The sequence below is a fragment of the Pleurodeles waltl genome, chromosome 11, assembly GCF_031143425.1.
Source record: "Pleurodeles waltl isolate 20211129_DDA chromosome 11, aPleWal1.hap1.20221129, whole genome shotgun sequence".
NCBI classification, from domain to species: Eukaryota; Metazoa; Chordata; class Amphibia; order Caudata; family Salamandridae; genus Pleurodeles; species Pleurodeles waltl.
This window is the reverse complement of record NC_090450.1, coordinates 692,476,413-692,491,522: the sequence shown is the minus strand read 5'-3', so window position 1 is coordinate 692,491,522 and position 15,110 is coordinate 692,476,413. Positions and strand designations below refer to the sequence as shown.

The 15,110-nt window shown below is 43.7% G+C and overlaps 1 protein-coding gene across 1 annotated transcript in view; it reads right to left on the bottom strand.

The window, feature by feature from the left end:
* LOC138265984 (caspase-3-like) overlaps window positions 1-12,773 on the bottom strand; it is a 60,164-nt gene extending 47,391 nt beyond the window's left edge. The window contains exon 1 of the mRNA XM_069214232.1: window positions 12,513-12,773. Within this exon, the coding sequence (XP_069070333.1) occupies window positions 12,513-12,720 (208 nt within the window). The 5' untranslated portion in view covers window positions 12,721-12,773. The remainder of the gene's footprint in view (window positions 1-12,512) is intronic.
* Between the last annotated feature and the right edge of the window lie 2,337 nt (window positions 12,774-15,110).

Sequence of the window (15,110 nt, the reverse complement as noted above, 5' to 3'; positions counted from 1 at the left end):
GGTGCATCAAAGTTTTTTTCCCTTTGCAATGCCTGTCCTTATGAAAGCGATAGACTTTCTGCGGAAAGAAACACAACTTCAATGCACCGAACTGCACCGGAGATGGAACTATCATCACGCATTGAAAGGACAGCATTCTATGCCCTTGCAAATTGTTGTGCAAAGGGGGAGCCAAGGAGACGTTTCCATTCTCAATCAATCTAATGACTGCACATCCCCGCAAACCAAACTTCTTTCTGGGATAGAAACCTCCTCAGACTGCCGAAAAGCACTGCAATAAAAGTCTGTGTGCTATAACATATGCCAAATAACAATAACCATCAGAAAGTGGGACCTGTCGGTGAGGAATAGAGTCCACTGTGTAAATGACCGCTGCGGTAATAGGAAACCACTGAAGTCGGGCACTACATGCCAGCTGGTGTCTTTATGCAATGGGCAATGTTATTTGACAATTGAAAAAGCGTAACCAGCGCTACCAGGGAAGAGTTCTGCAGCGAGGTCTGCCGTCGGTCGCTCGGATTCATAGAAGGACTTTTGCAAGATGAGTATTAGCGAGTCACAAAATCGTGGTCGAAATAAAGGCCTGCCACAATACTGAATACCAGTGCAGGGTACCAGTTAAGTGGAGGTGGAGTTGAAACAGTATACATACTTTGATGTATTTATACGTTTGGCAACCTGTTGGTAGTCGAAATTGTTGAGTCGATGTCTTGGTGCCTCGATATATTGTACACAATATTACGATATATTCCGTTTTTATGCGACATGATTTCAGTGGGTGCTTACGGATTGCTGCAACTGGCACGGCGCAAAGAACTGGTGGGTCGAACTGGGCGCTACGTAAACACAGTCAACGCCTCCGGCTTTCCTGCATGTCTTTCACTGCTCTTGTGTGCACGCACAAGGTTTTCTGAGCTGCAGAGCTTTTCAGGGTGGACGCGCAGAGAGAGTTTACCGTGTGTGGCACCTGCTCACTTAACACTTGTTTTCTGATGTGTGAGCACTAGCGAGAGCAGACAGCAGCCACTTTTCAGATTGCTTCTAGCTGGGTGGCCTTGTTCCCATTGTCAAACTGTCACCCTTTGGCCATCACTGGATGCACAAGAATGCTGCTGGCGGATGACAGAAGTTACCACGTCGTCCAGCTGGCTGCTGAGTCACAGGCACTGTAGCCCCCTCCTCTCACTGGGGACCCCGCCGCTGCCTACGCCCTTGCCCTCTGTGTGCAGACGTCCGACAAAGGAGAACGATAGCATACCATAGTACATTACACGACGAGACAGCTTCAACCTTTGTCTCATTGATAGAAGTACTGGGCCGATTCTTAGGGCCAGATGTAGGAAAGCTTTAGCGACTCGCAAAAGGCGAAAAACGCCGTTTGCGAGTCGCTAAAGCCCATCTGGTATGTAGAAATGCATTTTGCGAGTCGGAACAGACTCGCAAAATGCATTTCCGAGTCGCAAATAGGATGGGGTGTTCCCTTCCTATGGACTCGCAGTTACCATCCACTTGAAGTGGATGGTAACCCAGTCGCAAACGGGAAGGGGTCCACATGGGACCCCTTCCCCTTTGTGTCTGGACCAAACAATAATTTTTCAGAGCAGGCAGTGGTCCAACGGACCACTACCTGCCCTGAAAAATTCCGAAACAAAAGGTTTCGGTTTATTTTTCAAAGTGCAGCTCGTTTTCCTTTAAGGAAAACGGGTTGCACTTTGAAAAAAAAAACTGCTTTATTTAAACTACAGCAGGCCTCCATCCCCGTGAGTGCCCTGAGTTGCTATGGGGTCGCAAATTGCGACCCACCTCATTAATTTTAATGAGGTGGGTCTTTGCGACCCCATAGCGACTCCCAGAAGGTGTCTGAGACACCTTTCTGCATCCCAAATTGCGACTTGCAATTTGCGAGTCGCAGGGACTCGCAAATTGCAAGTCACAATTTGGGAAGTTGCTACATCTGGCCCTTAGTGGGGAATCTATGAGACAATGTTTCATGTTAGATCAGGTCACAACTCTACCAACCTTCATTGACTCAGGCCTATCAAGACATCCTCTGGTTTTCTTTACGGGAGCAGAGTACCACACACCCCTGCCTCACCGGTGTTTAAGAGGAACCCAAGCCTTAGACTGTTCCCCTCTGTGGAGCCCATTCCAAGTGCCCCCTGCCCTCCCCGCCCACAATGGTAACTGACAGAACCTCACCTGTCAAAACTGAGGGTGCCAGACAACAACCGCGGGTTCAATCCCCACTGTATTTGAAACGGAGGGATCCAGACACTAGCAGCGGTTCAGAGCCCCGTGCCACTAGTACTGAGGGCCCAAAGACTGGCAGCACGTCAGAGCCGCAGGTCATAAATCCGAGGGCCTACCCGCATTTATTAATACATAGGTTCCACAGACTGGCAGCAGGCCGAAGCCGCGTGTCATTAATACCGAGGGCCCATAGACTGGCAGCAGGCCAGAGACGCATGTCATTAAAACTGAGGGCCCAGAAAATTCATGCACTGTTTTGGGAATAGGTACAATTATACATAACAGATGGTGCTACCGACAGTTAACTATATTTCATATCTACTTCTTTAGCTGAAATGCAGTCCAGATGACATGATATTCGAAAGCCCAAAGAATACCACACACACATAAAGGAAGTCACAGGATATTTACAAGTGGTGATCACATTTAGAAATACATAGTTGAGTACAGTTCAAGCAATGGTGTAATTCGATGACTCACTGACAGTGAATCTTGATACAACTCGCAAACACAATTTTCACATGAAAGACATAGATGAGCTGAGCTGAAAAAGACGAAAAATTATGAAATAACTCAAGTAAAAGGGATTTCACACTGTGTGAACAGGAAGCAGTCCCAGTAATTAAATAAGTGACTGAAGATACAGCAATCAATGGTGATGACTGTTTCAACCCCTTATGTTTAACAAAGTCTTCATGAGGACTATTGCGCTCAGCAGAAGAGGAATGCGTCTTATAGCGTTACGGTTGAGTGGCATCAAATTGGGAAATAGTTGGGAATTAAAAATGGCATTTCACGCATTTTTCTATTTTTGTTGAAATTCAAAGTGTGATTAAAGTAAGAGATGAAATGCCAGCTTCTCACACTGCCCAACAGTGTCATCTATTCACGCATCCAGCTAATGCCAAGATAGCTTCTCATATGACCCACCAGTTTGCGCTCCTAGAGGAAGGAAGAATCCAGAAGTGTTAATTGGGAGTTTATAGTGATAGGATGAAGCTTGGGGTGAGTAACAGAGAGATGGAGGAGCAAAGGGTTAGGGAGATCATAGTAGTAGAAGGGGTTTTGGATGAGTCAAAGGTGAGATAAGTGAGGGAGAATTTAGCAGGGTTGTTTGGGAGATCATAGAAGTAAACTGGGGTTTGGGGTGAGCTAGGAGCGGTAGAGGAGTGAAAAGCTTAGGCAGGGTGATTGACAGTGGTAATGGGTCATGGGGAGACAGAGTAAAGCTCATGAGAGAGATTTTCTTTTCTTCCTCTTCTACAGTAGGACTAACATAATAAATGGATACGTAAATACATGTAAGGGAATATATGTGTAAGGAATATAATAATGGATATAATATTTTGAGATTTAAAGTTGTGTTGTATAAACACAGACCTCCAAGATTAGCAATATTTGAGGTTAATTTATGAGTGTACTTTTATAACATTATTTTATCTTTCCTCAATTTTCAATAGCGAAATGCTTGCTGACAAAATAGTTAAGCTAACATTTGCTCATTGTGATACCTAAAATGAAACAATTTATCTAGGAACTATGCAATGACCTATGAACATGTTAAGCATAGGATAATATACACATATACATGTATACACACACACATATACACATACATTGTATACATACTTGTATATACATGTAACCATGAGTAAATATACATTTGTTAAAACAGGCTTAAAGAGTATGTACATATTTTATTATTATCAACTAGTAATTATCCATATTTCTTAAAGGAAATACACATATCTAGATATATACACATAGTCAGATTATAAATGTTTACCAACACAGGCATATGCAGTCCATTGCTGTTTGAATATGGTGGTTATGAAGAAAAGAGCCAACTCTTGAGTAGTCTCCTGAGGACAAGATAGTTATCCGTGGATCTCATATGTGGAGGTAATGAACTCCATAGTTTAGCCACTTGAACAGAGAAGGATGTACCACCTATAGTCTTTTTCTTATATGGTGGTGCTTTAAGTGGGGTGCCAATCTTGAGTGGAGGTTTCTTTGTTGAATATATTTGGTGATTTTATTCCTGATGAAAACCGGTCCTGTTCCATGTATTGCTTTGTAGGTGATAAAAAGCAGCTTGAAGGTGGACCTTTTGGCAACCTGTAACCAATGTAGTGCCTTCAAGGCAGGGGAGATGTGGGCTTGTGGCTTTACATGTAGTAGTAGTCTGGCAGCCGAGTTCTGAATGTGTTGTAGTTTTTTCATAGTAGATTGAGATAGTAGATTGAGATGATCCATGGAAGAGGCCATTGGTGTTATCTAGCTTAGATAGAACAAGAGAGATAGTAGCCCGGACATTGTGTGGAAATCCGAGGTGGGGAAAATGCGTTGCAGAGTTTTCAAGATGATGAAACTTGATTGTGCTAATTTTTCCATTTGCACATTCATTGTTAACTTGGAGTCCATGGTAATTCCAAGGTTTTTAACTTTCTTAGATACCTGAGGAGGTGGTCCCATCTCGTCAGGCCAGGCGCACAGTGGGTCAAAAATTTTCCAGTCGCCACATGTATTTCGGTTTTGGAAGCATTCAGTTTGAGATGGCTCCAAGTCATCCACTGACCAACAACTCTGAGGCAACTGGAGATTTGTGAGTTTCCAAAGTCTTCATGGAATTCCAATTTAAGGAGTATTTGTGTGTCATCTGCATAGTTGTAGCATGTGAGTTGAAATTCATAGATCAATTCTGCTAACGATATCATGTAGATCTTAAAAAGCCTAAGTGAGATGATTGATCCTTGAGGGGCCCCTGCTTTTGTGAAGTAGGGTTTGGATGAGAAAGGGGGAAAATAGATTACATTTGTTCTGTTTTGAAAGTAGGATGTGATCCAGTCAAGAGCAGTTCCCTCTATGCTGGCTTTGTGGAGTTTTTGACTTGGGGTATCATGGTCAACAGTGTCAAAGGAAGCTGAGAGGTCCAAGAGAAGTATGTCACCAACTCCATTGGGGTCGAATGTGTTTTTAAGATCATCCCAGATTGCGATGAGTGCAGATTCAATGCCTCTTCCTGGGTGGAATCCAGTTTGGTAGTCTGAAAGTATGGAGTTATCTTTAATGAACTGTATCTGGCTGACTACTGCTCTTTCTATCAGTTTGTCCAGGAAAGGCTCATTTGTAATCGGTCGGTAGTTGTTGGGGTCCTGTGGGTCCAGGTTTGTTTCTTTAATAATGGGCGTATGTATGCCTTTTTAAGGTCTTGAGGAAAGGTTCCCGTAGTTAAAGAATTATTAATGATTCTTCTTACAGGTGTGGCAGCAGAAATAGATAGAATGTTTTTGAAGATGTGTTATGGACGAGGGTCGGAAGGGCTGCTGGAAGGCCTGCTTGCTTTGATCAAATCCATAAATTCACTGTGATATTTGTTTGAAGGAGTGCAGATGCTGGGTCGTCTTACTCTTGGAGGGGATTTTAGGAAACAGGTTGATGCTGGTGGTTTTCCTTTGTGTTAAATAGGAGTCCAATGTATCTGCCTTAGTTGTGTAATGATTTGCCAGTTTGTCTGTGAATTCTTGATGAGTTTCTTCCATGGATTTAGGTTTTCAACTAGTTTGGTGCAGCCTTCTGATTTGGTATTTATCATTTTTAGTTCTGTATTTCTCCAAGGTGTTGGTTTTCTTTTGTCCTGTTTAGTTTTTTAGCAATAGGATATCAAAAGCTTCCTGCAGCCACTCATAAAAGTTTTGGAACAGAATTTATTGTGTCTAGATTTGTGCTGGCAGTTAGTTGTGTTTCTAAGTCTTCAAAACTGAGTTTGTTCAATGGTCGATAGATGTATGTATGTAAGGTGGTCTTGGGTGTGTTGGTTTGTGGTGTTTTATGTTGGAAAGTTACTAAATGGTGGTCTCACCATGTGACTGGTGTGATGCTCTGAACGGTAACTAGTTCTGGGTTTGCAAAAATGACATCAAGGATGTGTCCATATCTAGTTGCATCTTACTCTCTCACTCATACTCCTGTTCTTCTTTTGTCTTTCATCTTGCATGCTCTACTATCGCCTTCTCTTAACTATCTGCGCCTCAATACAGCAGCTCCCCTTCTTGAAGGCTTGTCTGCCCAGCGTATGACTTCCTCCAGCCTAAAGACTCCGTTTGATGCCAGTAACCAGTTAGAGGTGGAGCCAGAGTGAGGGATTAGATGTGTGAGTAACACAGACCCCTGGCACAGCAATGTGTACTAATAGTCCATTTGACTGTGTCAGAGAGACTATGTTAGGAAAGAGCACGGCAGTACTTGTGCAACATTCTTTCATATCTCTAAATCTTAATTTAGCTGTGTTTTTTGTTAGGTTAGAAACATCCCAGCTTCCTTACTAGTGGCCCCATTACAAGTCTTGTAAAGAAGTAATCCTCTGGGGGTATCCTGCACAGCTGATTACAGGTTTTTCTGGACTGTACCTGGTAAAACCAAATCTGCATGTAAACAGGCCTGGGGCCATGGAAGACAAAGAAAAGAGGACACAATAATTCTGGATTCTGCATGTTTTCCTCTGTTGTGATGCCTAGTGGGGGCGGGGGGAGCGTGAGAGAGAGAGAGAGAGAGAGACCAGTGGGAAATGTTAACCCTGCTCCCATTATATCCCCTCATTATTACAGTGTATCTCATAATAAGGCACCTTATGTTCAACAGGCCTAGTTGATACATTTTAATGGAAAGTTTGAGTTGTGTCTCTTACCACTTTGACAAGTATAGAGTAAGCATCCCGGGTGATCGTAATGCTGGTTGTAATGTGTTTGTGGGTCTAAAATAGTTTTAACAGGCCCAAAAAAGGTGAGGGCATTAGTATTGGGAAGTGAGCATGAGGGGAAAAAAACATTCATTAATACATTTAAAAATAGGAAGATACTTTGAAAAGCCAGGTTTTTAAGGCTTTTGGTATGGAAAGTAGAAAGATCTGATCTAGTGTACAGAGATTATGGGGCAGAGAATTCCAGTATTTGGCTGCCAGAGCAGAAAAGATATGACCACCCATATGCAAGCAGGGAAACTGAGGAATTCTTAATAACTTGGAAGCTGAAGAACACAAAGAAGGGACAAGCTAGAAGATGGTGAATTCAGAACGAGGATTGATCTGACCTATAATATGAAAGGTTTGTTGTAAAAACAAACATTGATTTCAGAATGAAGCTTTTAGGCACAGGTAGCCAACACAAGGAGTGTACATGAGCAGAAATATAGGAATGGTATGGCAGCCTGAAAATGTGTTTTGCTGCAGCATGGTGAAAGTGTTCAAAGTTGTGTAGCATTCAAGGGAGCAACCAGAGAAACAAGTAATTGCAATAGTGTGTCTGGCTGAGGAAGGCATCCTAAACTGCAGAGTGACAGGAGGCTCAAGCGATAAATGGCACGATTCTCCAGAGAAGACATATCTGCAGGAAACAACTGGAGCAAAATGTATTAATCTGAACCACCAAAGAGAGATCATCATCAAAATCGAAGCACAGGATGCGCAAAATGGTCACAGGTGTTGGGGGCTAAGTTACACTGTGAAGGCTGGAAATCAGAGGTCCAGTGGGAAGGTTTTTTTTACCGACCACCAGAATCTCAGTTTTGTCCATGTTGAGGTTCATTGAATTTGGTTCACCTGGAAGACCAAGGCAAATAGATACTGCTGGAAGTTCTTCACATTGTGAATTTAGATTTCTCAATACATATTTAACATAATGTGGACCCCCTACATTGTAATTTCTTTTTTTCCCTGTATCTTAAATTGGGGGTGCGAATGGGTGGTATATGGGAGGGATGCTAAAGTAGCCGATGGACTCCTTCTTCCACTGACCAAGAACAGATGACCGTCTAGTAAGGATACTCTGTGAACTTACTATGACCTTTTCTTTATCAGCATTAATATTTATTTTTCTAGAAAGTGAAACTCAGCCTTGTTGAAGTAAAGCAGTAAAAGTTCTGTTATTATCTGTGATTGTCATACTTAAATATAGACATTTTGGGCCTCATTATGAGTTCAGCCGCCCGCCAAACTCTTTGGGTCGGAAGACAGCCACTCCAGTCTTCCTCCCACTGGCCCTATTACGAGTTTCCCGTTGGGCCAGCAGGCGGAAACAGCATTTACGCCCGCTGGCCTAGCAGGAAACCCACCACAACATTGACACTGACTCATAATCGACCTGGCGGCAATGTTGCGGTGCGTCGGGTGCAACAGCACCCATCACACTTTTCACTGCCTGTAAATCAGGCCCAGAAAACGTGACGGGCTGTCCATGGGGGGGCCAGCACTGCTCATGCCAAGTGCAGGGGCCCCCACGGGCCCTCGGCACCTCATCCCCGCCAGTCTATGCATGGTGGTGGCACCGCCATGCAAAAGCTGGCAGACACGGGAGTCGTAATCCACTAGGCAGCGCTGCTTGCAGTGCTGCCCTGGCAGATTAAGACCATCTGCACCGCCAGGCTGTCAGACGACCTAAAAGTGGCAGTGCAAGCGGTCTGACCGTGGCACTTTTGCCATGGTCGTAATGTGGAGGTCGGACCGCCACTTTGGCAGCGGTCCGATTGCCACCACAAGTGTGGTGGTCTTAAGACTGCCACACTCATAATGAGGGCCTTTGTGTTTTTTGCAAATTTAGAAGGATGACTGGCAGAGTTGATTGTAGTTTAATTTAAATATGTGAGTTGTTAGGGGTTTAGCTCAAAGTGGTGTGGTTGTTACTATTTTGTCAGTTGAAATGTCAATAAAAACACAAGAACATAAAAAAAACATAATGGGATCACCTTGGGCCTAATTCACAGAGGTAATTTACACTTTTGAGTAAGTTTACTACTTTTTTGCTAATTCACAAAACCTGAGTGTAAGTTACTACTAAAAGTAATAAGTCCAGCATCACAGATGGCTGTTCACTGGTACGGCAGCAGCCTTCCATGGAAAGTAATGGATGTAGGGAAATAAAATAAAACTCCATCTAAATAATGCTAATTGAAATTAAATTATTTAAAATTGTAAAAATTATAAAATACCATGTAAAGTTAAAAGCATATACAAGTGGTACAATTTATTATTTAATTTACAAATATTTAATACACTACTGTACATTTTAAATTAATGTGACAATATTTTATTTAAACACAACTAAATTCACATTAATTAATGATATTCATCACTTTTAATAATTATTAATACAGAGTAAAATTATATATTTTTTGGTGGAAATGTCATTTTTAATTTCAACTTCAAATAAAAAAATATTAATTTAATGTAAAATATTTAATTCAAAATGAAGGTAATACCATTGTAGCATTTGTTTACTCTGTTCTATTTAAAAATATATATATATACAATGAATGCATATTATTGTTTAGTATACAATATTTTTAATATTTGTTTTTAAGTTAAAGATATATATTTTTTAAATGTCCCTAAACATTACCTTAGGAAGACACCACAGTACAACTGAAATCTTTTGAAAATGATTGTTTTGATCAAGTTGCCTTATAACTTTTTATTACCACACATCCCGTCTTATAACTCAGGTATGTTGGAAAGCACATTTTTAGGTCGAACCTACCAGGCAGTGCAGTTGTATGTTTGCTAAAGACCTATAATGGGCTTACTGGTAGCTTACCTGAGCATAGAGTGCACCCATGGCTCAGCATTTGGTGGCTTTATTGTCTCATTTTCTTGCAACTTATTGGATTGCTTTCAGTGTTGCAGCATGTCACTCTTGTGTTTGTCTATCCCTTGGAGCATAGACTCTTTACCATCCCTGATTGACTGGCTTTTATACCTTTCACTGCACACTTTTAGCAAACGATTACTTTCTTTTATCTTACGCACTTCATATGATTGTACCTGGTTAGCAGATGGCTCCCTTTTGTGCTTCTCTCCTTCATCCCCCCCAAGGTTCTGTATTGCTCTGACGCTCAAGTGTCTCTTTTCCCCTGTACTCCACGTTGCTCTGTCTTGTCTGTGTGTTTATTTTCTCCTTTCGCACTCGTCCTCTCTCTCATCAGTGTCGCTGTCTCCTGCCCATGCTCATCACTACCCCCACTCTTTTGTTGTTCACTCGCCTTTGTGCTTCTCCTTTTGCCCAGTTCTCAATTTTGTTCCCCCTCGCTTCCTTCTCCGCACGCTCACCCTCTGCAGTGCTTCAATGTCTAACCTCTGTGTTGATACGATGTCCACTCGCTTAAACACCAACCGACCCCCCCACCCAAAAAAAAAATGCTTTCACGCAAATTATGTTTTTTTTATCAATCCACGTCAGATCTGTAATTAAAAAGAAAAAAAGATGTTCGTGTCATTATGTAGATATGCACATGTGCTTATCTACAAAATGATGCAGTTGCAAAGCCCAAAGGTCACAAAGGCGAGGCCTATAGGTTATATGCCAATGGGTTTTGTTTTTCTGTTGCCAGGGTTGATGTAAATTAAATATTTGCAGGTGCCTGATTTCAACCCCGCGATTTCGATCTGAGAAAACTGAAAAAGAGGACATTTGTGGGCAACAAATATTAATATTTATTTATCTAGAAAGCGTTAAAACTCTGCCTTATCCAAGTAATGCAGTAAACGCTTATTATTATCTGTTACTGTCATAGTTAAATGTACACATTTTTGTCAAATTTAGAAGGATGACAGGCAGAGTCGATCGTAGTTTAATTTAAAGAAGTGAGCTGTCGGTTACACACATATCTGTGCAGCAGCGTAAGCCACTGAATTCCCTAATGGAATCGGAGATCGTCACGTTCCATATTGATTCATGGAATCGGCACATTAAACACTCGGGCCCTATCCTTCGGGATTACAATGTATAACCTGCAATCTATAACCAAGCATATCTTGCAGCAAGCAAATTAACTCTGAACTACCTCACTGAGACTGAATTGGCTACCTGCAAGCTAGAAATAACCCCCAGCAGCAGGAGCATAAACCACTTTTGATATGCTACTAGCACTAGAAAGCACAAGCTTGCCACCGCAGAAAGATGTCCATGGTGGGTGAATTAATCTAATAATCTATTCAACACAAATTCACCGAGGTATTAGTAGTGTATGCTTGGGTGTTTGTTTGATAACAAACACCACCACCTCCGTGTTTGGTTAGGTGCGATGGGCAGCTCTGCATCACCTGCTGCTCAGTCGTTTATATAAGAACCTGAGTTATGATGACTGTATAGACTTTGAATTATTCATTCAATGAGAATTATTTTGAAACAATTTATGCCAGGTGCTAGATTAACTTAACTCGGTGGTGCTCACTTTATAAACTTTGAAAGGGTGAACATCTGAGTTGGATCTCTACAGGGCTGAAAGCACTGAACCCTGGGGTAAAGAAGATGACACAATATACAGTGCATAGTGTAAATAGAGCAAGGAGTGCATTATGGGAGTTATGGGAGTGGGATAACAGAGCATACCGAATACTGGGATGGCGGCACTTCGTGTTGGAGATGCATTCAAGTGCTTTGTGGATGCTGCAGTACACTGTATAAGGGTGCACTGCAAGTCACAGACTAGGAGCAGTATGAAAACTCTGTCTATGTCCCATTATATATATATATATATATATATATATATATATATATATATATATACACACACACACACACACACACACACAAAAAAATAATAATACCCCAGAGCACGACAGGAGTAATTTGTAAGAAGTGTTTGGATAGTTATGATCTTGAAGATGAGTTCCTGGTGCAACAATGAACAGTGTGCAGCAAGACACTGTAGGTGTCTCAGTACTTAAACACTATTGCAGAGGTTCCCAACCTTTTGGCTTCTGTGGACCCCCACTTTATCATTACTGGAACCCAGGGACCCACGCCAAACCATTATTGGAATCCTGGGACCCCCCACTGAGTCATTACTGAAAGCTGGGGGCCTAATCTGTTAATATTATTTCATTTTCTGAGCAGTCATGGACCCCCAGGGGTCCCCAGACTAAAGGTTGGGAACCACTGCACTAGTGCATGATGCAAATCAGGATTGAGGTGCTTCTGTGAAACCTATTAATATCTCGTTAGTTAGAGAGATGTTGCTGGTCAACATAGCGTTGCCTTGTTATAATCCTGAGAATGTCTTAATCCTGGTATATTGTGTTGTATTACCACTTTATCCCACATTCTGAAGTGCGGAACTCAAGGAAGTGGAGCGAATACCTCAGCCGGTAAACAGCGCACACTCCTGGCTGCAGGAGGTGGCATTACCACGCGAAATACCACGTAAATAGAGCATTGGAGGACTCTTCCTAGATAACCTGCAGCAGTGAAGCCCCTCCCACTTGGCCTTACCTTGCTCGTAGAGCGCGTAGGTCTCCTCAGCCGTGAGGTCGTAGTGCAGCCGCACCTGGTAGTTGAGGCCGGAGAGCACCTGGAAAAGCAGGTCCGCGTCCCTCTTCGCGCCCCTCCTCGGGGGCAGCGGGTCCCGCCGGGCCCCAGGCCTCGTGTGGAACTCGCTCACAACGACGAGGAGAGCCCGGCCTCGCCTCGGAGGATCCATGTTAGTACATGTGGATGTAAAGCATGGAGGAGAGAGAGAGGGTGGCTGTCTGCGTGACAGGCAAGCGCGCAGATTAGATACAGGCAATTGGAGCCGCGCCCAACTGCTTACTCACTCGACATACTCGCCTCCTCTCACCTCCTTCCCTTCCTTGGGTACATCACCGACGTAAATGGTCACGTACTAGACCATGCCCTTCTATCATTTGAATGGGCAAGTATCAGCATTCTCAGCACCTGTGCAATACGTTTAATGGAGAGTACCAGCGCTTCTTAGTAGCAAATTGGTATTCTGGGTATGGAGTACCTGAACGTCTACATTTACATCTAGGGCCGGCCCTTAACTAATGCGAGCTGGGCCTACCCCAAGGACGCCGACCTCCAGAGGGGCTTCGGAGCTCCCTGCAGTAGTCTCCCTACGACTTAGGTCCAAAGAAAAGTGTATTTAAACAGTTTTTAAGAAGGCTGCCGGACACTTGTGTGCTCCTTATTTCTCTTTTCACAGCCTTCCTTAATATTGCTCCCATCACTTTTCTCCCACTCCTCCAAAATTTTCACTACATACACTATTAAAAAGGGTGAGTGGAAGGGGAAACTAAATTTGGTGGTCGCCCACGGCGCACTCTGAGCATTGGGCAGCTTTGACACTTATAAAGCAGTGAACTGCATCACATTGACTGATCACTGTTATACTGCCGCCTGCTAAATCCCTTCCCATCAATTGCCTTTCTAACCCCCATTTCTTTATCTTACCCCTTACTCCATTTGCATTCCTGGTCTCCTCACTTCCGAAAGTCCCACTCTAGATCACTCGCCCTTCTTCTTCCACTTCGACTTATTCTATCACCATTTATTTTTCTTTCTTTTATTCCCTCCATCTGTTTTTAATCGCTTCTCCTTTCCCTCCCTTTGCCTTATTTCTTTTTCCTGTTCTTTATTCTTTTCTCTGCCATAATTTTGAAAGCCCTCCTCTTTCAACAATACTTTAGTGAAGTCATCGCTAATAAGCTTCTCCTTTGAGGACAAATTCAATCACCTCTGGCACAGAACTACAATGTCTTCACTTCATGAGGTACTTCACTGCTGTATAAACCTACTGTATAACTTGTTTCCTTTTTTTCTGATGTACTATTTTGTAATTTTAAAAGTTATGTAACTATGGCCCTCAATATGATTCAGTGGTCTTTTCACAAAACCGCCGAAGCCACAGTCTTCGGACAACCATATTACCAGTACTGAAGGATTTCTGCCACAGTTTGGGCAGAAATCCTCCAGTAGACGTGCTCACGGTCGGAGGCGCAGAGGTGGTTCCACCACTGGCCCTGCCCAAAGGACTCCGCCAGCTGTATAACGACCTGTAATACGGCCTGGCGGTGTCCTGACGGTGGGGCGCTGCTGGCGGTCAAAGTGCCTGTTCCTGTACTCTGCCGGACGACCTCGTCTCCAGACAAGGTAAGTCGATCGTTTGACAGTGGAGGGGGGGGGGTGGGAGGGTGAGGGGTGTTGTGAGTGCGTGTGTGAGTGGGTGTTGTCTGCAAGTGTGAATGTAAGTGTGTATGCGTGTGTGTATGGGTGTTTGAATGCATGTGTGTATGGGTGTTTGAATGCGTGTGTGTATGCGTGAGTGTATGGGTGTTTGAATGCGTGTGTGTATGGGTGTTTGAATGCGTGTGTGTATGGGTGTGTGAATGCATGTATGATTGTTGAAGTGAGTGCATGTTGGAATGTTTGTGTGAATGTGTGTATGGATGCGTGTGAGTGAATGAGTGTATGAATGCTTGTGAGTGAATGCGTGTATGGATGTGTGTTGGTAAATGAGTGTATGCCGGTGCGTATGGGTGTGTGTGTGCGTGTATGCGGGGAGGGGGGATTAGGGGTTTCTGTTCTAGAGGGGGTAGGGTAGGGGGGGGGTGCTGTACTGAAAGGGGGTGGAGGAGAGGGGTGCTGTGCTGAAAGAGGGGGGTGGGGGAGGGAGGTGATGTACTGGAAGGGGAGTGGGGGAGGGGTTCTGTTCTGGAAGGGGGGGTGAGGGTTCTGGTATGGTGGGGGAAGGGGGTTGGGGGAGTCTTCTGCCAGTGACAGGAAAGAAATTTCCTGTCACCGGCAGCCTGTCTGCCAGGGTTTTCATGGCGGTGCTATCGCCAAGGAAACCCTGGTGGGAAGCCAACTCTTAATACCGCCGGCGGTCTTCATTGGACTGCCGGGTCGGAGATGCTAATCTCCGGCCCAGCTGTCCAACCGCCCTGGCAGTACAGGCGGGGATGTGGCGGGTAGGCAGAGGCCAACCCGCCACACTCATAATGATGGCGGTATTCACCGCCAGCCCGTCGGCAGTGGGACCTCCAAGACCACCAGGGTCATAATGAGGGCCTATATTTGGAACATTTAGTA